The sequence below is a fragment of the Symphalangus syndactylus genome, chromosome 9 (assembly GCF_028878055.3).
Source record: "Symphalangus syndactylus isolate Jambi chromosome 9, NHGRI_mSymSyn1-v2.1_pri, whole genome shotgun sequence".
In the NCBI taxonomy this organism is placed as follows: Eukaryota; Metazoa; Chordata; class Mammalia; order Primates; family Hylobatidae; genus Symphalangus; species Symphalangus syndactylus.
In genome coordinates, this window is record NC_072431.2 from 75,882,662 (window position 1) to 75,907,698 (window position 25,037).

A 25,037-nucleotide genomic window follows, 5' to 3' on the forward strand; every position below is an offset into this window, starting at 1 on the left:
TTCTGCCCTTAATTGCTTCCCATGATATATCTGCTCTTGGTTTTATCTTTAGTCCTCTGTACATATGTGTACTTTTTAAAATTTGGCTTTTTAAGATTATCTTTTTCTACTGTGTCTTTTATTTAGGTTTTTTGAGCTTATTGGATATGTCAGTTTATAATTGGTCAAATTTGGAAAATTTTGTATTCATTGATGTCACGTTGGCACCTTGAAATCAGCCACAGTGGGAATATTTACATGATGAAAATTGGCCAATGCTATAGATTGAGGCTTTTTTCTCCATAAAGGTATTTGTTGAAATTTGCCAATATATTTCTGCCCACAGTTCACTAATGTTGGGCTCATTTTCAATCTCCTTTTCTCTCTGTGCTTCTACTATCATAGTTTCTATTGCTGTGTTCAAATTTACTGATCTTTTCTTCTGAGGTTCTCATTGGATGTTATACCTATAGTGGAAATTTTTCATTCTAGATATGTTTTTTGGCTCTAGAAGTTCTGTTTGGTTCTTGTTAAAACATTTTCTATTGATTTTTTCATTATGTTTAATTTTCTTTAAATCCTTGGGCTTATTTTTACAAATGATTTTTAAAGTCATTCACTTAAGTCCGTCCTCTCTGCTATTTCTGCATCTGCCTCTGTTGACTGATTTTTCTCCTGGTTACAAGTCTACATTTTTCTGCTTTCTTGCATGTTTTTGATTTTGAGTAGATGTCAAACATAATTTTAAATTTCAAGTGTGTAGCTTTAATTTTTTTCCTTCCTTTTTTTGTGTAAGTCTTTACACTATGGCTAATTTAGCCCTGTTACTAAGATGCCACCCTCCTGAGGTTTCTACTGAATGTCCCATACAGTCAAAGAGGACTCTCCACCTCACTGGTTAGAACTCATAGTCTCCCAGCCCTTGTGTCCTCTGCGAATTGTTCATCTTACAGCTCCTGGTCATTGTTAGCCCAGCCTCATGGTGTTGCATCTTACATAGGCACTATTGGGTTTCCTCAAGAGACTCAATGGGAGCTCTTTGCAGATTTCTAGAGCTCTTTTTCCATTTAGCACCCTCCTCTATGCTAGTATGCCCTAGAAATTCCACCCATCTATCTTCCTGGTCACTAATAATTACCATTCTCTGCATATAATCTTTTCCCCTTACCTTGTGGCTTTGGTTTGAAAACTGCCTTTCAAGCAGAATTCTGGGGTGATAGACTCACTCTATTTTTTTACCCTCCCCTTATGAATCATAGTCTTGTATTTCCTGTTTCCCAGTGTCTGAAAGAGTTGTTTCACATATTTTGTCCAGTTTTCTCATTTTTGGTATTGGGAGTACAGGTCTTGCTCCAGTTTCTCCACCATGGCTAGAACCTGAAGTCCTTGTACACTCCAGACCCAACCAATTATCTTCTCTTCCTTCATCGAGGATCTCCCAACCCCTTGGACAGAGCTGTTTTCTGTTTGTTTGTTGGTTTGTTTTTGTTTTTTAACGGAGAGACAGGGCCTTGCTCTGTCACCCAGGCTAGAATCATAGTTCACCATAGCCTTGAACTCCTGGGCCCGAGAGATCCTCCCACTTCAACCTCCTCAGTAGCTAGGACACAGGAGCATGTCACCATGCCCCGCTAGGTTTTATTTTTATTTTATTTTATTTGTAGAGACAGGGTCTCACTATGTTGCCTAGGCTGGTCTCTAACTCCTGGCCTCAACTGATCCTCCTGCCTCAGCCTCCCAAAGCTCTAAGATAACCGGGATAACTGCGCCACTGCGCCCAGCCTCAACAGAGCTATTGACAGCACTGTCAGTCTTAGGTGGGAAGCTTTATGAACAATAAAAAGGGAGGAGATATGAAAATCCACTTAATCCCAGTTATAACTGAGAGAAGTGGGCATTGCAGCTGGGTGGTCTTTCGTACAGTGAATCAATTCTGTCCTTCGTTGATACTCAATTCTTAGACTGAACTGAACTAACCTGAGGACTAGGTATTAAATTTCCCATTTCTAAAAACAGATAGAAAGTAACCATCCAAGGGCCAGTACGGGATGGCAGAAAGCACACAGATAAAATGGGGGAAAAAAATGTCTGTCCTGGGAGTTAGGAAGCTTGGTTCAAAAGCATCTATATGTATTTTCCTCACTTGCTTCCATTTCTGTCTGTAACAGTAGGCAACTGAACTCTTTACAACAATCCTGCTGGCTCCTTCATTTTTCTACTGTTTTGGTTTCTCTCCCAGCTAGCATTACCCTGTGTTTAGTGGGGTCATCTCGGTAAGCTGGAACAGCTATCCCCTTAAAGGTTAGATCACTCCCACTGCACCAACGAGCACAGGTAGGTCTGAGAGCAATTCAGGGGAAGTGAATGGCATAGAAAAACGGGACATATCTAATAGCTTCTTGAAATAATAGAGACATCTCTGTGTTTTCCAGTTAAAAAGGACTTCTGAGTTAAAAGGATCACAAGATGGCAGGGCATGATATTTTAATTCCCCATCTTCTTTTTTGTTTGTTTGTTTTTGTTTGAGATGGAGTCTCGCTCTGTCGCCCAGGCTGGGCGTCCAGTGGCGCCATCTCAGCTCACTGCAAGCTCCGCCTCCCAGGTTCACGCCATTCTCCTGCCTCAGCCTCCCAAGTAGCTGGGACTACAGGCACCCACCACCACGCCCAGCTAATTTTTTGTATTTTTTAGTAGAGATGGGGTTTCACCATGTTAGCCAGCCCCATCTTCTTATTAAAATAGCAATGGCTGTGAAGTAAAACAGGCACCCCAGAATTCACCTCCTCCAACATCTGATGTAATCAACAATAATTATTGACAGCAGCAAAAAGAGCAAGAGCAAGAACCCAATACGGAAACGTGTACAACTTCATGCTGCCATAATGAAATAAGAAAACAGAAAAAGAACACTCTGCCATGACTTGGCACAACTACCTATCATGGACCCTAAGCCCCCAAAATAGAGTGAATAAAATGTTGAGAATTTCCACAAATCGTTCCTGCTTTGGAGAGATGTTGTCTGAGGGGTTGAGCTGGAAGCTCAGGCAAAGTCAAAACATAATCCAAGAGCAGAGACCTCTCCAGTGAGATGCAGAGCGCGGGCCAGAGGGACGCTAGCTGGGGCCCTGGATGAAAAGCCTGAGACCCAGGGTTGTCCCCACTGTCACTGTGCCCTGGATAGGGCCCTGGGTCAGACTTCTGAGGAGAAAACAGAATCCATATCCTTTGCAAAGGAGCAGCTGGAACGAGGCCTAGCCATTTGTCTACATTGAAGCGAACACAAGCAAAGCACAGCTTACAGGCGAGAGTTCTATGGGGCACAGGGGACTCTGGAAATGTACCAAGGGCACTGAGAGAAGCCCGGCCACATAGCAGACAGCGAGGCGGAAGGCAGAGCCGCTTGCTCTGAATGTGCAAGAAAAGCCAGGACAAGATTCTATTCTCTTCAGTTTTGAGTTTTAAACTTTTATAACATACATTTTTTTAAAGGATCTACTAAATTGAAATTATACAAATATGCCACTGAAAGATAAATACATCGAGAGGTGGCGGTCGCATGCAGAAGCCAGATGAGGAGCCTGGTGAGGAGGCAGCTTGGAGACAGGAGGCCTCCATGGCCACTCTCTGCAGTTAGAGAGGTCTCAGGGCATGAGCCCTGCAAAATGCTTCTCAATCAGTGAACTAACCTAAAAATAGAATGAAACAGGATAGAAGACGGTCCCACTAAAGAAAAAATTGAGAACCAAAATAACATCACAAAATAAATTTAAAATAGCAAGAAACACAGTAGTTAAAAACAGAGTTAATAAAGTGCAAAAAAAATTTTAAAAACTTGAGCTGACCAAGGTGAGTACAGAGGTGTAATTAAGGTAAGACAATTAAGAAAATATAAAAAGAACAAAGAAAAGCTAACAAAAGGGTAGTCACCTTAAACAGATACTCCAACAGATCAAACAGAAAACATATTACAAGAACACAACATTTCCCTGAAGTGAAGTAAGAATCGAGCAGTCTCAGGAAAAAATGATATAGAATGTCACTTTTCATTGAGATCCTCTTTGTCACTGAATCTCACTTGCAGAGAAAGAATCCTTTAATCACATCAAGGGGACAAGGATGGGACAATCTGAGGTAGCATCAGATTTCCCCTCTGAAACACTGAGTGCTAGGATGTAATGGAGTATTTATCTTTCAACTAGATTATAAAGAAAAGAAAGTAATGCCCAAATTTATATGCACCCACATCACTAAAGTATACAGACAGGCATATTCAGGCACGTATAAACTCAGGAAAAACCGTGTCCTTAAGCTCCTTAAAGAAAACCACTTGACAGTAAAATGTAACTGATTAAGAAATGAGTATTAAAATAAAGTTTCAAAACTATGATCCCTTTCCCTCACGTGAGTACTCACAAAGCTCTCTTCTTAAAAGATTAGTTCTACATTGCAGCAATAGGACAGGACACTTCCTTATTTTTATGTTCCTATGAGATTACTCTGTGTGTGCCCAAAAATTATACTCGCTTGAACTGTTAATATTTCTCTTAGGAAACAGGAAGGAAAAAAAGGCAACGAAAGCGTGCCTTCTATGTGGGTTTGTGAGGGCCGCCATAACAAAATACCACAGACTGGGAAGCTTGAACAACAGTGATTCATCCTCTCACAGTTCTGGAGGCGGGAGATCTGAGATCAAGATGCCAGGAAGGTTGGTTTCTTCTGAAGCCTCTCTTTTTAATTTGTGCCTCTTCTCCTGGTGTCTTCACATCACCTTCTTTCTGTGCATCTGTGTCCATAAAAACACCAGTCATGTTGGAGTATAGCCTACACCTCTGGCCTCAGTTTTTTTTTTTTTTTTTTTTTTTTTTGTGAGATGGAGTCTCTCTCTGTCACCTAGGCTGGAGTGCAGTGGCCTGATCTCTCAGCTCACCACAACCTCCACCTTCTGGGTTCAAACAATTCTCCTGCCTCAGCCTCCCGAGTACCTGGGATTACAGGCGGTACAACCCCATGCTCATCTAATTTTTGTATTTTTAGTATAGATGGGGTTTCCCCATGTTGGCCAGGCTGGTCTTGAACTCCTGACTTTAGGTGATCCAACTGCCTTAGCCTCCCAAAGTGCTGGGATTACAGGTGTGAGCCACCATGCCCAGCCTTTCATTTTAATAACCTCTTTAACGACCTTATCTCCAGTGGCCAAACCCTGTCTCTACAAAAAAAAAAAAAAAAAGAAAAGAAAAAACATTAGCTGGGCATGGTGGCACATGCCTGTGGTCCCAGCTACTGGGGAGGCTGAGGTGGGAGGATGGCTTAAGCCCCAGGAGGTTGAGGCTGCAGTGATCTGTGTTAGCACTGTTGCACTCCAGCCTGTGTACCCTGTCTCAAAAACAAACAAAAACAGAAAAGATCTTATCTCCAAATACAGTCAAATTCTGAGGTCTTAGAGTTAGGCCATCAACGTGAATTTTGGGGGCGGCACAGCTCAGTATGTAACATCCTCCATAGCTCAAATAATGTAAAAAAGTGACTGCATGCCATCATAAGTCGTAATTCATCATATAGCTCCAGGGGATGTAGTGAAGAAGCCAGAACCCCTTACCTTGTTTAAATAAGTCAACGTGTTATAACAAGGTTTGTGGTCAAACTGGACTCTGTCAATGGCTTTGTCTTGGGAAAGGCACTGGGCTTCTCAGCATCTTGACAAAAGGATTGACTGGGGCCGGCCGCGGTGGCCCACGCCTGTAATCCCAGCACTTTGGGAGGCCAAGGTGGGCGGATCGCTTGAGTTCGGGAGTTTGAGACTAGCCTGACCAACATGGAGAAACCCTGTCCCTACTAAAAATACAAAAATTAGCCGGGCGTTGTAGCGCATGCCTGTAATCCCAGCTACTTGGGAGGCTGAGGCAGGAGAATCAATTGAACCTGGGAGGCAGAGGTTGCAGTGAGCCGAGATTGTGCCATTGCACTCCAGCCTGGGCAACAAGAGCGAAATTCCATCTCAAAAAAAAAAAAAAGATTGGTAGTGGAGGGAAAGAGTGCAGGAGCCTGATGGTGCTGGGCGTCGCTTCAGACAGAGCATAAAGGAAGCAGTGAGATGACTCTAGTTTCTCTCCCTCTCCTAGGATCTTATATTTTATTTCTGATTTTTACTAATAGACTTTATTTTTAGGGTAGTGTTAGCTTTTCAGAAACATTGAGTAGAAAGTAAAGAGGTACCACAAACTTTTACACATCCTTCCTGCACCGTTTTCCCTATTAATATAGTACTAGCGAACATTTGTTACAATTGATGAACCAATATTGATACACTATTATTAACTACAGTTCACAGTTTACACTAGGGTTCACTCTGTATAGTTCTTCAGGCTTTGACAAATGCATAATGGCATGCATCCACCACTGCAGCATCACACAGAATGGTTTCACCTGCACTAAAAATTCCCTGGGCTCCACCTATTCTTCCCTCTCTGTCACCCTCCCTCAGTCCCATAAAGACCTGCCAGTCACTGATCTTTTTACTGTCTCTATAGTTTTGCCTTTTCCAGAATGTCCTAGTTGGAATCATACAGTGTGTATTTTTTCAGACTGGTTCTTTTACATAGCAGTGTGAATCTGAGGTTCCTCCCTGTCTTTTCACGGCTTGAGAGCTCATTTCCTTTTAGCATATTCCATTGTTTGGGTTTATCAGTTTGTTTATTCATTCATCTGCTAAAGGACATCCTGGTTGCCTCCAAGTCTCGGCAATTGTGAATAAAGCCACTATAAACATGTGTGTGTAAGATTTTGTGTGAGCGTAAATCTTCCTGTTATTTAAATACCGAGGAGTGCAATTGCTGGATAGTATGGTGGACTACGTTTAGCTTTGTAAGAAACTGCCAACGTGCCTTCCGCAGTGGCTGTACCATTGGTATTCCCACCAGCAACGAAGGAGACTTCCTGTTGCTCCACATCCTTGCCAGCACTTGATGTAGTATTCTGGACTTTAGACATTCAAATAGGCTTGCAATAATATCTCATTGTTGTTTTAGTTTGCAATCTCCTGGTGACAGGTAATGGTGAGTACCTTTTCATATGATTATTTGCCATCTGTGTATCTTCTTTTATGCAATGTCTGTTCAGATCTTTTGCTTATTATTATTATTTTTTTTGAGATGGAGTCTCGCTCTGTCGCCCAGGCTGCAGTGCAGTGGCAAATGATCTCGGCTCACTGCAAGCTCCGCCTCCCGGGTTCATGCCATTCTCCTGCCTCGGCCTTCTCAGTAGCTGGGACTACAGGCACCTGCCACCACGCCCGGCTAATTTTTTGTATTTTTAGTAGAGCAGGGTTTCACCGTGTTAGCCAGGATGGTCTCGATCTCCTGACCTTGTGATCCGCCCCCCCTCGGCCTCCCAAACTGCTGGGATTACAGGCGTGAGCCACCGCGCCAGGTCTTTTTGCTTATTTTTTAATTGGGTTGTTTTCTCCTGAAACATACTAAGAACCCTTAACACGCAGTAGCAGCACTGCACCTGGGGAGCCTGAAACCCTGCACGACTGTGTGGAAAGAACACGGCCCTGTGCCAGATCCGCGGAGACTTACTATGTGAAACACAGCCCTGCATCAGATCCGTGGAGACTGGCCTGGGCAGAAATCAGCACGTGGCCAGCCCACAGGGTGGCTATGTGTGTTGGAGCAGTTAGACTTCTCTAATACAGGACAGTGCAAGAAAAGAAGTCCATTAGGCAGATTCAGAAAAGGTTTTTGTTTTTGTTTTAAGAAAATGATCATGCAATAAAGGGAACAGTGAGTTTCAGGAGGAAGTAGTCAATTGAAACTTTACTGTAATTGATAACAGAGTCACTGGCAACTAATTCTGTGATATCTAAATCTTTCGAGTCAACTTTACCACTCTATTCTGGTTATTGCATTTTTAACTAAACAAGATGGAATAACTTTTTTTATAGTACTTAAAACCTTGTTTTTTCAAAAAGGGTTTGAGGAGGGAAGAAAACTTTATTTGACCTCATCACATTTAACTCTTAAAATATTCCTGTCTAAAGGACTCTTTATGTTTGTATCTAGGTCCAGTCTTTGATTTTTCCTGGGGAACTGCTGACACTTTCATAATTTCAAACACTGTGTCAGCTTCATTTTTCAAAAGATACAGCTCTTTCCACTTTGTCATAATACCTAAATGAAGTAACACAAAACAAAAAGACAGGTGCTATGGAGTCCTTGGTTCTCCATAGATCTTCTTAAGCTTTTTCTTGCTTCAGGCAGAGATTCAAGAATATAAATGGAATATTAATTCAGCTTATCTCAAATGATGTTATTAATATTTCATGTATTTTTAAATTGAGGGGCAATTTAAAATTTCTGCTATATATACATTCAATTTATACTCAGTACAATTTATGTCAAAATTTTTAAAACTTGATTTGGTGATCTATATATTGACTTTTTTTCCATCTTATAAACATTTTTAAACACACAGAAAAATTGAAAGAATTATTCAATGAACATCTTACACCACAACTAAGTCTACATTTAACATTTTGTTGTATTTGCATTATCACGAGTCTATTCCTCTAACCATGAACCTGCCCTTTGTAAAATCAAAATAAGTTGTAGATACCTGTACATTTCCCTCCTAAATGCATCGACAATTGTATAATTTAACTAGAGTTCAATATTTGTTGAGGTTTTTTTTTTTTTTTTATGGAGGAAAAAGGCACAGATCTGCTGCTATGGATGGAATATTTGTGTGCCTCCAAATTCATATGTGGAAGCCCAAATGTGATGGCATTTGGAGGAGGGGCTTCTGGGAGGTAATTAGGTCAGGAGGCTGAAGCCCCACGTTGGGATCAGTGTTCCTACGACAAGGAGGAGAGCTGGTCCTTTCTTTCTCTCTTCTTCCACCCCCCACCATGTGAGAATGCAACGAGAAAGTAGCTATCTATAAACCAGGAAAAGCCTTCACAAGAACCTGACCAGTATCTCTGACTTCCAGTCTCCAGAACTGTGAGAAATAAATGTTTGTTGTGTAAGCCACCACTCTATGATACTGTTATAGCTGCCCACATTGACTAAGACCCCCGTGAAACCCTAAGACCTGTTAAATTACAGAGCGTTACTTTCACTTCCCAGTTCCCTCACCTGCCTCCTCAATCTGTACCCCCAGGCAAACACTGTTCTGATTTTTTGCACCATTCATTATTTTTGCTTTGTCTAAAATTTCTTGCAAATGGAACTGCACACTGTGCCTTCTTTGGCATAGGCTTGTTTCACCCACCATGTTTGTCACTCATCAATGTTGTGGCAGAGTTTTCCTTCCTTAGCTATGGAGTACTATTCTGTTGTGGGACTATATCTGTATGTTTATTCAATCTATTGATGGTACCCTGTTGCTTTTAGTTCTGTTATCAATAAAGGTACTACAAACATTCCTGTACAAGTCTTTTTGTGAATTTAGTTTCATATTATCTTCAATAAGTACCTGGAATTGGAATTGTGGAGCCATAGGTGGTGCATATATGCTTCATATTATGATAAACTACTAAACTTTTCCCAAAAGGGTTACGCCATTTTACACTCCTAGTAACCTGGAAGAGTTCTAGAGTTCTGGTTGAAATGTATTTTTGCACAGATTTGCTGTTATTGGCCTGTTTTTCCTTTTTTTTTTTTTTTTTTTTTAGAGGCGGAGTCTTGCTCTGTTGCCCAGGCTGGAGTGCAGTCGTGTGACCTCGGCTCACTGCAACCTCCACGTCCCGGGTTCAAGCGATTCTCCTGCCTCAGCCTCCTGAGTAGCTAGGATTACAGGCCTGCGCCACCACGCCGGACTAATTTTTGTATTTTTAGTGGAGACGGAGTTTCTCCATGTTGGTCAGGCTGGTCTCAAACTCCCAAACTCAGTTGAGTAGACAATTATAACAATACACTGTAATGAAAGTTATTTGAATGTGACCTCTCTCAGATTACCTTCTGGTACACATCTCTTTTTGAACCAGATTTTCTTAGATAAGGGGAACCTCTGTACGTGTTACTTGATTTCCTGTGTTTTGCTGAAAACACTGTCAACTCAGACATTTGATGGTTGGGGTGAACTTGCCAACATGTGATTTTATGTTTTTTTGGAATGAATTATTTTTTTGAAAATTGTTTATTGAGCATGTACTGTGTTTAGCACTTTACTAGGTGCTATACTATACCCACTTGGAGCTTATGGTGTAGTAAGGGGATATACAGTGTAGGGAGACAGACCGAGGAGTAAATATATACATGTTAATACAAATGCTATGCAGCAAATGAAGAGGATATTGTGAAAAAGGAAAATAGAGAATGAGATAGACAGGATTGCCTTAGATGGTCGCTACAGGCCTCTAAGGAGATGACGCATGGGCTGAAGTCCTAGGGATGAAGAACTAGTCAAACGCAACTCAGTCTGTTCAGAATTTAAAAGTGACTCTTAAAGCTAAGGCAAGGTATGTGTAGTGTGTATGGACCACCTACAGTCAGATATACGGAGGTGTGTGACCTCTAACCCTGACCCACTGAATCAGTATCTGGAGGTTCTGGGGTTACAAATTTCCTTTACTAAAAAACTTAACAGGAGATTTCAGTTACTGAATAAGTTTAAGAAGCACTGAGAGTTGTAACACCTCTTAATGTTCTATCAGCTATTCCTGAGTTATATTGTTCCTCAGATCCCGTTATGCTCCACTGCTAAAAGGAAATATGGCCGGGCGCGGTGGCTCACGTCTGTAATCCCAGCACTTTGGGAGGCCGAGACGGGTGGATCGCCAGGTCAGGAGTTCAAGACCAGCCCGGCCAATACGGTGAAACCCCGTCTCTACTGACGGTTTCAGCCATCCGGCGGGGGGGTCCTGGAATGCATCCTTGTGGGTAAGTGGGGAGCTGTGTGTACATTATGACCACTCCCGTAACCAAACCTAGCGTTTGACAAAGGATGGCCTCAATTACAGCGGCATTCATTACCGTGAATGACAGCCAAAGTCAAAGTTTGGGGTGGGGATACTAGTTTGAATTAGGCCATAACATTGTATTGCTCATAAGCTTCATTTCGACCAACATTATATACATACAAAAAGTATGTACTGTAAGGGGCCGGGCGCGGTGGCTAACGCCTATAATCCCAGCACTTTGGGAGGCCGAGGCAGGTGGATCACGAGGTCAGGAGATCGAGACCATTCTGGCTAACACGGTGAATCCCCGTCTCTACTAAAAATACAAAAAATTAGCCGGGCGTGGTGGCGGGCGCCTGTAGTCCCAGCTACTCGGAGAGGCTGAGGCAGGAGAATGGCGTGAACCCGGGAGGCGGAGCTTGCAGTGAGCCGAGATTGCGCGACTGCACTGCAGCCTGGGCGACAGAGCGAGACTCCGTCTCAAAAAAAAAAAAAAAAAAAAATATGTGTACCGTAAGGACACATCAAGCTGGACCGTAGGAAAAAAAAAACACAACTTAGGATTTACCTAGTCAGCCGCTAATAGAGAGCAAGCACCGCGCAAGGCCGCTGGGGCTCGTGCTGTGGACGCGAGTGGGTTAAGGTCGGGCTGGTAGGGTAACCCGGGACCCAGGATAACCCGGGAAAAAACGGCTGACGCTAGACTCACACCACTAAGGAAAGCCAACGCCCCAGCAGCGAGGACCGCAATGCATCTCTTCCAGGAAGCATGGCCGGGACGCACTTCGCGCTGCGCTTGCGCAGTGAGGTTTCGCGTAAGGAACCAATAGGACGGAGGAGTGGGCGGGCTGTTGGCAGAAACCCGGATTCCGGTTCCGGTGGGCCTCTTGAGCCCTCTCCAGTGCTACGTGTCCTTGGCATTTTAGGTGTCGGTTGGGCAGGTGAGTTTCTTCCCGCCGGTGGGTACGGGCGAACGGGGCGGCCACTCCTTTGCGACTCGCGGGGGCAGGGGGCGTGGGCAAGCCGGCGTGTCTCCCCGGGCGGCCGTCGCGGGGCGGGGGTGAGTGGTCCCCTGGCTCAGGTCTGGGGCCGGGGTCTGGCCGCCGACATCCCACCAACTCGGCCTCTGGCGGAAAGCAGACCCTGGGCCGCGGGCTCACGGCGAGCTGGGTAGCCAGCCCGCGGGGCTCCAGGGCTTAGCGTCCTGCCCCGGCATCTTCTGTGCTGCAGCCAAAGATGATGTCCTGCTGCCCAGTCCCTTTGGGCTTGGCTTTGTGTGCGGGTGTGGAGTCCTGTCTGGGAAGAGCTGTACTCAGCTCTGGCCCTGCCGCCGCTCCCGTGGTTTAAAGTGAGAGCATTGGTCTACAGTCTAGTTCGAGAGATCGTAGTTGGTTTTTGGATCTCTGCCCCTGACATTGAGTGCGGTATTGTGTGTAGCGTGCGTTTTTCTGGATGAAGAATTCTTAACTTCCTTCGTGACAACTATGATTACAAAAAGTTTAAGCCCTTTGGATTTCAAGAGCAAAGTTAAGTGAAATAATGAGAAAACAGACATTACTGTGTTTTTGCCCCCAGAACGTTGCAGAATTCCTGGTGTTTCATTGACATTATTTCATTTCGTTGTCCACACCCTACACTAAGTGAGGAAACTGGGGCTTACAGAGGTTTACATTCCATAGCCAGTGATTTGAACTACCAGTTGGCCACTGTTCTGAGTACTGGAAATGGAGGAAAATACAAGTAACACCCTGGTCTCTTTACTTACTATAGCAGTGGCTCTCAAAGCTAAGATCGGATAACATTTCTATTGGGTAATAGATTCCTCAAAAGAACCTATATGGTAAAATATATAGCCCTGTTTCCTTAAAAGATGTGTTCAAATCGAAAAGTTTGGAATTTAGCTAGTAGCTTCCCAGAATTTGCGTCTTCCTTTAGCCATTCTTTATACTTTAGAAAAGTATGTTGTATTGGCACGTTTTAGAAAAATCAAGGTTGAAATTCACGTTTGCCTCCATTCTAGGCTCTTACAGCACCATAGTTGGCATTCACTGTACAAGACCCTGGCTTCTGCGTAGTTTAATATAAAACATGGAAAGTAATTGTTGGATCTCAACATTGATGGTTCCTTAGGAGCGGTGGGGGGACTGTAGAATGAGAAATGGATGGGACTGCAGAGTGTCAAAAGGAATGGATGTGTTATCAATTGCTTAACCTTTTTTAACCTTTTAATAGAGATAGGCTTTTTATATTGTGTGTGCTGTTCTTTGTCAGTGAAGATATCATGAGTAAGATCTGTGCTTTTCTTATTGCCTGTGACAATTAACTGAAATTTACAAAAATAGTATCAATTTAGGCTTTGGAGTTTGTTTTTTGTTTTATTTTAGGAGGTGGAATTGACCCATGTTAGACGTGAATTCAATGGCTGGTCTCATTTACATCTTTATATAAATGAGCAAGTGCTTATTGTATGATAACCAATACCAGTGAGTATCTTTGTTTTAAACAGGCAGTCATGGATCAGGTAATGCAGTTTGTTGAGCCAAGTCGGCAGTTTGTAAAGGACTCCATTCGGCTGGTTAAAAGATGCACTAAACCTGATAGAAAAGGTAATTGCTTGACTATGAGAGAAAAAATTAAATCTTTGCATTTTCTAAGCCTTTTGTTTGATTAACATCTTGATTAATAGCCATTGCATTACTTTCATCAACATTTTTATTGATTGATCCTGCGCGACGGCTTTTTAACATTGTCACTTCCTAAATTTTTTACTCTTGTCTAAATTTTTATTTTATGTATTTTCAAATGGTGTAAGATTATTTATTACAGCCTTATGTTCCATGTAACATTTTAGTTAGTAATATTTTATGACTTTTAACATATTTTCTCTTTGGAAAAGCTTTGAAGTCTCCCTACTCACCTCACACCCTAATGAACAAAACCTTAACATGAAACCAACAATATAGTTTTTGCCAAACTAGAAAGTTAATTTTGTTGCTTATTATGATTCATGTGTTAAATTTGACTATTTTTATTCATTCATAGAGTTAGGAGCTGGTAATATAATAGAGAATATAACATGTATGTAATGTAGTATATAATAAAGAGAATAGTCCTTTGTGTCATGGAGCTTAGACTATCAAGGAAGACTGTCATAAACAAATTATTGCAATTATATTTTTTAATTACTGCTGTGGTAAGTATTATGGAAGATAACTAGAAGGAAGTTTGACAGCATGTAATAGGAGGACTAACCAAGTCAGGAGATCAGGGAAAGCTTCTCTTAGGAAGTAACATAAAATGACAACATGAGCAGTGTAATGTTTTATAAAATTGTGCTCACCTCAGACAGAGTCTCACTCTGTTGCCCAGGCTGGAGTGCAGTGACGCGAACTCGGCTCACTGCAACCTCTGCCTCCTGGGTTCAAGCAATTCTGCCTCAGCCTCCTGAGTAGTTGGGATTACAGGTGTGTGCCACCACGCCTGCCTAATTTTTGTATTTTTAGTGGAGCCAGGGTTTCACCATGTTGGCCAGGCTGGTCTTAAACTGACCTCAGGTGATCTGCCTACCTCGGCCTCCCAAAGTGCTGAGATAACGGGCACAAACCACTGTGCCCAGCCCAATTTGATTTTTCAAGCCTTATTTTTGGCTTCATCATAATAGCAAAGGCACTGGACCCATCGTTTATAAGGTACCCCAAAAAAGGTATGTTTCTGCCTGTATAATTGATATGTTGTAATAAAAATTACAATGTTACATTTTAAAACTTAAGAAAAATAATGTATATTTCTTTCATCCATGACCTTTTTTTTGGTATTTTCTGGTCATTTGCTAAGAAGAAAAAATATTTTTGGTACTTGTTGATGAACTCACTAACACAGGTATGCACTGTTGTTTCCTTAAATATCAACAAAACGTGGAAATTTTAAAACCTGTCAAACAACTTGTTTACTGTTAATAGTCTCACCTTTTTATTTTTAAGTTATATATCTATTAACAGGACAAATGTATACTAGTTAAGTTCATTTATGTTGCTGATAGCTTTTTTCGCATACTTTCAGTGACAGTGCAAAAGATATGTGAATTTCGTGTTTTTAAATGCAGAATTCCAGAAGATTGCCATGGCAACAGCAATAGGATTTGCTATAATGGGATTCATTGGCTTCTTTGTGAAATTGATCCATATTCCTATTAATAACATCATTGTGTAAGTAAACTTTATGAAATAGACTAGGATTGAATGAAACTTGAAACCACTTGAGATGACAGCCTGCTATTTCGTTAATACAGAGATGCATCTCTTGACTTTTTAGTGCTGTTGGAGTCTACTGATATTTATGAGTACCTGATAATTGAGCGCTTTTAGATCTTACATGATCTTTCCAGAAATTCTCTGTGCTAGGCACTATTTTCTTTAATAAATAAAATTTTACAGAGTCAAAAAAAGTATGAAAGACACTCATATGTCACAAAGCCAGCATTGAAACCTAAGTCCTCTTTGTGCTGTTATCTTGTTAATTTCTAAGGTGCAGAGGAAATGCTTCCCGTCCAAAAATCAATACTGTGATAGAATTCTAACTCTGGACCAGATTGCATAGGTCCAAAACCTTTTTCTTGTTATGCAGTAGCTGTCCTAGCGTCAGGCAATTTGCCTAACCTCTCTGTGCCCAGTTTATTCAGTGGGGATAATAGTTCTTACTTGGATTATGACTTTAAGTCATGTAAGGCCCCAGAAACAATTTGGGTAAGAATACAAGTGAAAGTTGTTACTGTAATGAGCCATTGATACTGATAGGAGAATATCATAACTTTTAAGTATATTAGGAGGCAAAAAAGGCTGAGAAACACTGGGATCACTTTATTCGTTTCCAAATAATTTTGCCTTTTAAATTCATTACAAGTCATTGGGACACCTTGTGGCATTGAGCAATTAGAGCAATTAGGTAATTCAGTTTAGGGTAAGGACTTAGTATGAGTTTCAGTACTTACTTTGTGATTTTGTATGCATTTAATCTCAGCCTCATCCACTGTTTGGAGATAATAAAATCTATTATTACCTGATAATAATATCAGGTATGTCAGTGCTTGTATCCATTAAAAGCACTGAGTAAGTGTTAGTTGAATTAAGTGAACAACTTCAGGTTCTTTGCCTTTTCTGATGGTGATGGTGGCAATAATAATTAACATTCATTGAGAACTTTCCATATGCTATTGAAATCTATCTAATATCACTCAGTAATATCAGTTGATTTTATGGAGTGGTGAAGTTTGAAGCAATGATTTAAAAAATTTCTAAACTATAAATCTCCTAAATACTAGGTATTTTATCCCAGGTACTGGTACAGGTTGCCTTTTAAATGACAAGTAACAATGTATATTGTCAGAGGGATTTCTTAAGTAGGTTACCATAGTTATTAAGGCAGAAGTGCCACAAAGTGATATTCAAGATCATCAATAGTTAGAACTAGATGGGCCCAAGTCACTGATATCTCCTTTGTCAGTTCAGAAATCCCTTTTATTTTACCAGTGAGAAATGCCAACCGTAGAACTGTGGAATCATGGGGAGAATACTGAAGTAGAATGAGGAAATCAGTAAAAAGAAGTGGCAGAGTCTCTGTCAAGTCTCTTCTTTTTCATACTCAGTGCCTCTGCTCTTCTTGCTTCCCATTCTGTCATGAGACAGATTTATTCATAGGAAGTGTTTCTTGAAAATGATGACAAAATTAAGTCTCCTGTGATAATCACCCTTCATTGTTCTTAGTTGTACCTTTCAGAAGAACATGTAAGCCCACCTTTTCCAATCTTCTGGTGTACAAGCACCTTTCAGATTTTTCCCCGGCCTTCACTTAACCTATATTTTTGCCCCTTTTGCCAGACATCACTGTCTGCCTTGGGTCATACTCAGGTCCGTCTTTCACATTAGATTATGAATTGTGAGGCAGGCCTGCCTTGTTATTTATATTGTATGTCTCTCCTATAGAGTCTGGTCCGGGGCCCTCTTGTATCCGTTAAAAGCACTGAATAAGTGTTTGTTGAATTAAGTGAACAACTTCAGGTTCTTGCCTTTTCTAATGGTGATGGTGGCAATAATAATAGTTAACATTCATTGAGAACTTTCCATGACTTTGTGTGTCAACTCATTTAATCTTCATGAGGAAGCAGGCATGGGGAGGCTAAGTAATCTACTCGGATTGCATGGCTAGTGATAGAGCAACACGGGAAACCTTTCAGAAGCTAGTTACTTAGAAAACTTTTCTTCTAGTTAAAAAAAATGATTTCAATGTTTAAGAAGTTAAAAAATCTATCTTTAGATTTTTTTTTACCTTAGCGTGAAGGCCAATTAAAACATTTTGTGAGAGACACTACAGGAAACTTACTCTTTTGTCATGTTATGCCAGGACAGCTGTAAAACTGAAAGGAATCTTGCTTTCCCTGCTTGAAAGAGGATAAATCATTGTTTAAATCATTTTGAGATGGTAGCAAGGGAAATACTCATTGGGTTGAATTACCAGTTTTTTCTTATGATTTTTTTCTTCTTTTTCTTTATAATTATAGCAATCAAAATTAATATTCACAGTATTAGAATTTAAAATAGGCACTTGCTGGCTTTTTAGTTATAGCAATACTACTTAATAGCATAAGCATTTAAAATGCTAAACATTAAAGTATATGCTCAGGGGTATTTTATATAATAATTTTCTCTTTTTTTTTTGAGATGGAGTCTTGCTCTGTTTCCCAGGCTGGAGTGCAGTGGCGCAATCTTAGCTTATTGCAGCCTCTGCCTCCCAGGTTCAAGTGATTCTCCTGCCTCAGCCTCCTGAGTAGTTGGGACTACAGGTGCACCCCACCATGCCTGGCTAATTTTTTTTGTATTTTTAGTAGAGACAGGGTTTCACCATGTTGGCCAGGCTGGTCTCGAACTCCTGACCTCAGGTGATCTGCCTCAGCCTCCCAGAGTGCTGAGATTACAGGTGAGAGTCACCACGCCTGGCCTATTTTATATACTTTTCTTCTGGTAATGGAATTATTTTGCTTTAACATTACTAAAATGTATATCTGACTATGCAGTTTTAATGTTTATGCTTTTAAAACTCAGAAGTTCTTCTGCAGAAAAGGTGATTTTTGTTTTCATCATGACTAACCCAGATTTTGGAATGATTATGGTAAGATGCAGTGCTTGAGTACCTTATGCTCATCTGCAGTCTATTTTCTGCTGGTGTGTTCTACTGGTGTGTCGACGTTATCAAATTGAAAAGCTTCTCAACTAACCATCCTGTCATGTAATTGATATTTTTTGTTGCATTCAGAAAGGCGTTATGCTAGACTGTTCCAAAATGGCATTTCCTGAATGAGCATTGTGAGTTTACACATAGACCTCTTCCAATAGCCACATCATCTTTTCAGGTCCAGGATTTAAAGTTCATTGTGCCATTCTTTTATGCCATCTTTAGATAAAGTTAGGTGGGATTCAAATAACTGGTCTTGAGCCGTTAAAGTTATAGCATATTGCATTTCAAATAATAATTATTAAAATCTTATCTATGCTCAGAAGTAATAATTTTTCTTTCTTTTACAGTGGTGGCTGAATACATTTTGGAAGAGAGTTTTTCATCTTAGAGATTGGTGAACAAGTATGAGGCTGTGAGAAGCTCACAGAATACAAATTTGCCTCTATGTTTTGTGGGGTTTTTTTGCTTTCAAGATGTTTTCTATTTCTAAATTAAAGTAATTTCAAAGTAAATGAATATCTCTTTTTTCTGTCATAGATACTTATCACATTTCAATGATAGAAAATAGTAGTTCTTTCTCTGAATAATTTGGTTTATAAGAGAAATGAAAGGGCCTGGTGAAATATTACACTTTCTGAGAGCTCTTCTGTTTTAGCCCCTTTGTGCTAGTATTACAAAATACCTGAGACTAGGTAATTTATAAATAATAGAAATTTATTCTCACAGTTCTGGAGACTGGGAAGTCCAAGATCAAGGTACCAGCAGATTTGGTGTCCGGCGAGGGCCTGGCCTCTGCTTAAAAGCTGGTGGCTTAAATGTTGTGTCCTCACATGGCAAAAGGGATAGACGGGCAAAAGGGATAGACGGGCAAAGGGCCTTCATCCCATTCATGAGAGAAGAGCCCTTGTGACCTCCTCACCTCTTAAAGCCCTTACCTCTTAATACTATTACATTGGAGATTAAATTTCTTTATATATATGTATGTATGTGTGTCTTGCTCTGTCGCCCGGGTCATAGCTCACTGCGACCTCAAACTCCTGAGCTCAAGCCATCCTCCTGCTTCAGCCTCCCGAGTAGCCGGGACTACAGGCACATTCCACCATGTCTGTCTAATTTTTTGTAGAGATAGGGTATCGCTGTGTTGCCCAGGCTGGTCTTGAACTCCTGGCCTCAAGCAGTCCTCCCACCTCGCTCCCAAAGCACTGTGATTACCCGGCTAAGCCACTGTGCTTGTCTGGAGGTTGAATTTCAACATGAATTTTTGAGGGACATAAACATTCAAGTTACAGCATCTGCTATCAGATAAATGTTTATCTATGGTCAAAGACGAAACAGCAAGTAAAAGATGGTGATTCCCTATTAGAATTTGAGGGTAGGGTAGGAGTTTTTCTGTAAGCACTTAATTTTTTTTTTTTTTCTGTTGAGATGGAGTTTTGCCCTTGTTGCCCAGGCTGGAGTGCAATGGCACGATCTCAGCTCACTGCAACCTCTGCCTCCCAGGTTTAAGCAATTCTCCTGCCTCAGCCTCCGGAGTAGCTGAGATTACAAGCATGTGCCACCACGTCCTGCTAATTTGGTATTTTTAGTAGAGACGGGGTTTTTCCATGTTTGTCAGGCTAGTCTCGAACTCCCGACCTCAGGAATTTTAAACAGGTAGTCAAAATTATTATAGTTTAGAAGCTACTTGAAATAGTTTCCTAGAATTATGGTTAAAACTTAAAAGTGAGAGATCCTCTTCTAGATGTACTAAATCAGTCACTCTATCTTGAACACTGGGGTTCTGAATTTTTTTAAGAATTCACTGATAAGTGTCTGAAATGAAAAGGGGACTTATCCTCTTTCCCCTTTAAAAAAAAAAGTAAAGCCAGGTGCAGTGACTCACATCTGTAATCTTAGCACTTTGGGAGGCCTACACAGGAGAATTGCTTGAGACCAGGAGTTCAAGACCAGCTTGGGCAACATAGCAAGACCTCAACGCTACAAAAATTTTTTAATAGCCTGGTGTGGTGGCATGCACCTGTAGACCCAGCTGTTTGGGAGGCTGAGGTGGGAGGATCTCTTGTGCCCAGGAATTTGAGGCTGCAGTGAGCCATGACTGCACCACTGCACTCAGCCTGGGTGACAGAGTGAGATCTTGTCTCTAAAAATAAAATACAAACAGTAATTTAAATTTGAGTTTATTCCCCCTTTTTAAAAAAAGCAATTGCATTGCTTCAATTTGTTCATTCAGTGTTTAGTTATTGAGCTTTATTTCCCTACTTCTAATATTTTTAAAAAATTTGTTAGCAAAACACATGTTTAAATGTTCTTTCATCCTCAGTAGGGTAGGGAAGTGTCTAATTAGTGTGGCTGGGCAGTATTCCTCAGTTTTGGAATCCACAGTTCAGAGATTCTGGTCTGTTTTTGTAGTAACAGTAACAAATTTTTCTGCCTACTTAATGAAATGTTGACAGTGTTTCAATCTTGAATGAATTGATGTCTTCAAAGATAAAAATATAGTGAAAGGCCAGGTGTGGTGGCTCACGCCTGTAATCCCCACCCTTTGGGAGGCAGAGGTGGGTGGATCATGGGGTCAGGAGTTCGAGACCAGCCTGGCCAAGATGGCGAAACCCCATCTCTACTAAAAATACAAAAATTAGTCGGATACAGTGGCGGGCGCCTATAATCCCAGCTAGTCAGGAGGCTGAGGCAGGCGAATGGCTTGAACCTGGGAGGCAGAGGTTGCAGTGAGCTAAGATTGTGCCACTGCACTCTAGCCTGGACCACAGAGCAAGACTCCATCTCAAAAAAAAAAAAAATACAGTGAAAACTTGGTGATCTCTAAGCTTAAGAAGACCATATAGTCACATTTATAGCTATTAGCTGCTTAAAGGCCAAAATTGTATGTGCATATATATGCAAGTGCATGTATACTTGTATATGTTTACATGTAGGTATGTATATATAGACGTTTACATATATGCACCTATATACATGTATATTTTAAACACTTATGGTAGAAATTCTAAAATGTAGACTTGTTGCTGGCAAATGTGTATTATGTTGTTGGTTAAGATGATTCTGAACATTAATATTTTTTGACATAAGAATTGTAAATTCCTATTATAGCATACATTTAGGCTGATTATTTTGATGACTTACTTGGTTCTTGACACATGAGCATAAGGTATTACATAAATATTTTGTATGTATACGTGCAAATGAAATGAGGGCTGACCAAGAATTCTGGTGATGGAGCAGAGTAACCTTCACAAGCAACAGTTGCATTTCTTAAGTAGGAAAGAATAAGTAGATTTTTCTTACTCACCCTACTCCCAGCATATATGAGAGCTGGCACATGGTGCTGTGAAACAGTATTAAACTTCACCATGCATGAATCACCTGAAGGAATTTCTTAAACATTTTCTGTTTTTTAAATACCTATAGCAAAACATACTAATGCCCTTCCTGTGGCAGTTGCCCAGTTTCTCTTCTTCGCAAGCAAAGTCATCTCGTTTTTCTTCAGGTTGTGTACCACATGTATGGGTATGTGAACAACACATTTTTGTTCAGCTGTTTTTAACATCATATAATTGGAATCATGCTGTTTATATTCATCTGTGACTTGCCTTCTCTCTAAAAATAGTATTTTTGAGGTTCACGCATGCAGATAACATAGCTGCAGGAAGTGTGGTCCATTTATTTGCACTGGTATATAACTTACTGTTATGAAGTTATTCCATAACTTTTTCATTTGTTTTATTATTGATGGACATTTGGGTTGTTTTCAGTTTTTTGCTTTTAACAATTGTTCTTCCACATTTTCTGTTAAGAATGTGGGTATACATGTCTTCTGGTATAGCTGTGCAAGCATTTCATTTGGTCTCATACCTAAGTAAAACTGCAGTGTCAAAAGTATGTCCATGTTCAGCCTTGGTAATGCCCATCATTTTCTGAAGTCATGCTAATTTCTACCCGTCCAGTAAGAGACTCCTGCTCTACATTCTCCTATTAGTACATTGTGCCTGTCTTCTTTTGTTTTGGCAGGTGTTTTCATTTACTTTATGGTGTTTTGGGATGAAAGAATTCTCAATGATAGTATTTTTACTGTATGAATATTTTCACCTAACATTTGTAACTTTTGTGTGTATTATTATTAACATTGTCAGCTTCTTATAGGATTACCCAGTCTCATCTTCACAGACCAGTGCGTTCCACCTTTCTCAAATGTAAGACTCACCTGGGCACTTGCCCCACCTTAGATCTACCACATCAGCATCTCTAGATGTTGGGCCTTGGATTCTTTGCTTTATAAAAATGCTCTTAGATGGTGATTCTTAACATCAGTTGAGATTGAGAAACATTACCCAGCCACACAGTTCGTCTTTTCAGCTAAGGCCCAGCTGGAGGTCACTAGCTTGTTGTATTATGACTTTTGTAGTAGAAAATGCTCCCATGTAACTAGCTGCATGTAGCTACTCAGAAACATGGACAGCCTCATTCAGAAAAGAATACTTCTGAAGTACGACTGCACAATTCTCATTCTAAGTTCATTAAATGCTTAGCTCAGGCAACCAAGCAGAGCAGGGTAGAGGTCAGTAAAATTAAACTCTTCGTATTTCTGATTCTTTTTTAAGCCAACTACCAATGCATTATCTACTCAGAACCTCTCTTGTCTCTGAGGAGTTGATTCTAACTGACAATAGGTCATCTCTTGCCAACGTAAAAGAACAAAGTGCGGCTGGGCACAGTGGCTCACGCCTGTAATCCCAGCACTTTGGGAGGCTGAGACAGGCGGATCACAAGGTTAGGAGTTTGAGACCAGCCTGGCCGATATGGTGAAACCCTGTCTCTACTAAAAATGTAAAAAATTAGCTGGGCGAGGTGGCATGCTCCTGTAGTCCCAGTTACTTGGGAGGCTGAGGCAAGAGAATCACTTGAACCCGGGAGGCGGAGGTTGCAGTGAGCCGAGACTGTGTCACTGCACTCCAGCCTGGGCGACAGAGTGAGACTCTGTCTTGAAACTTTAATTTGTTTAATTCAACCTCAGAGCATCTGAACATCAACTAGGCATCAAAATAGTTCTCCTTTGTGAATAATTACATACATATCACTGACAAACAATGAAAGCCTGGTGAGATTGGAGTTGCTAAAATGGGGAAAATGAGGAGAAGGGTAGATGTTGGAGAATGGCTAGGAGTTTGGTTTGGGGAATGCTGGTTTGAAATGCCTATTAGTGAAGTAGAGGTTCAATGTGCAGTTGGATGTACTGGTCTGGAGTTCCGAGGAGATGTTTCAACTAGAGATATGGATTTGGGATTCATGAAGCCAGAAGAAAGGGTTTCCAGGAATCAGTGAGCAGGTGAGCCAAATGCTGCTGATAGGTTATGTGAGACAAAGATCGAGATTTGACACAGGCTTAGCAATGTAGAGGTTGTAATCTGGAGGGCCTGGCTGGGGTGGTTCAAAAGACAATGAGGGGAGTTAAGGAGTATGGACAAACTGCTCCTGTGATTTTTGTAAAGGGCAGTAGGTTAAAGGGGTATTCAGGTTGAGGATTTATTTTTAATATGAGAGAACTAGCAGTGTGTTTTTGTGGTGATAGGAATGGTCTGAGAGGGGAAAGTTGATAAGGAGGGGGTGAGAAGAAAGGTAGTCTGGTTCAAGTGGCAGTGGGAATAGCTCATTCTTGCTGATGAGGGAGAATATGGGTACAGAATCAGACTCTTTCCAAGGAGGAGAAGACAGGAGGAGGCAGTGAGGTTGAGGACACATGTCAGAGAATGATAGAGTAGTTCCATGGAATTCAAGCTAGGTAAGAAGTAGAAGTCAAGATGTGGGTGAGGAACAACATAGACTGTGTGTACCAGAGAGGTACAGGTTTGTTTAAATTGGGGTCCTAAGGAGAATTAACTAAAAAGGTAGAATTGCTGGTTGCAAAGTACAATGCTTGGATTCGAATTATGGAGGGCCTGTAGTTATTGGTAATGACCAGTTGCAACATTGGAAAGACCATGGGATTCAGTAGCTAATATAGGTTGAAAATCAAGATTCTTGGAGGTGAGGAAGTAAAGAAGCTGGGAGGCCAGTGTATTGAGAAGGATTATGTTTGTGGGTATTAAATTACCGTGAATGACTGTAGAAGTAGGGTTGGAAAGAAGGACAGCAAGCCAGGAGCCAGAGTCTTCCGGGGCATGGTGTGAGGGCGCAATGACCGGAGGTGAGTGCTATTTCAGATGAATACTGTTAGGAGGGGTAGTGGATGCTGCTGACTGATGATACACTTGTCAGAACTGGAGGGTAGAGCTGTGAGAAGAGGCTGATCTTGAAGTTGCTTTGAGGAACAAGGAGAAGCTGCCTGCCCTCCAGCCCCAGCGTTGTGAGTAGGATGGGAGAGGGAATGAAATCTCCATGGATAGGGCTACAGGCTATACAGTGCTGGAACAGCATAAGGGGAAAGGAAATGTTCTGAAATGAGGTTGAAGTGTTTGAGATTCTCTATAACTGACCATGGATTCTGACGGGCAGCATGGAAGGGTTTTGGGAGTTAAGGAAGGGTGAAAGATGGAATCAGAAAAAGAGAAATAAGAGAGCAGCTTGTAAGGGATGGTCAGGAGTCTTGGTCTTCTGAAGTGAGTAGGAATTAAGGGCATGATGGTTTTTGCCCTTCTTTTCCTGAGAGTAGTGAGGCAAGGTAGTGAGACTCACTGAGGCAAGGCAGTGAGACTGGAGGACGGGAGGGTATGATTCTGAGGCCCGCTCTTCATGTGCTGGTGGTGCTAGGAGCAGAGCTTCCCACACTGCAGTGTGCAGATGAACCACCTGAAGGTCTTGCTGCAGATCCCAGTTCGGTAAGTGTGGGAGGGGGCTGAGATTTCACATTTCTGTAGAACTTGCATGGGCTCCCAGGCGATGCTGTTGCTACTTTAAGGAACAAGGGTAGAGGAGACAG

The 25,037-nt window shown here is 41.2% G+C and overlaps 1 protein-coding gene across 1 annotated transcript; it reads left to right on the forward strand.

Moving 5' to 3' along the window:
- Positions 1-11,674: 11,674 nt before the first annotated feature.
- SEC61G (SEC61 translocon subunit gamma) lies at positions 11,675-18,618 on the forward strand. Its single transcript, XM_055293118.2, has 4 exons — positions 11,675-11,820; positions 13,386-13,485; positions 14,982-15,084; positions 18,454-18,618. Exons 2-4 carry the CDS (start codon positions 13,392-13,394, stop codon positions 18,461-18,463), a joined length of 207 nt encoding a protein of 68 aa, XP_055149093.1. The 5' UTR covers positions 11,675-11,820; positions 13,386-13,391; the 3' UTR covers positions 18,464-18,618.
- Positions 18,619-25,037: the final 6,419 nt, after the last annotated feature.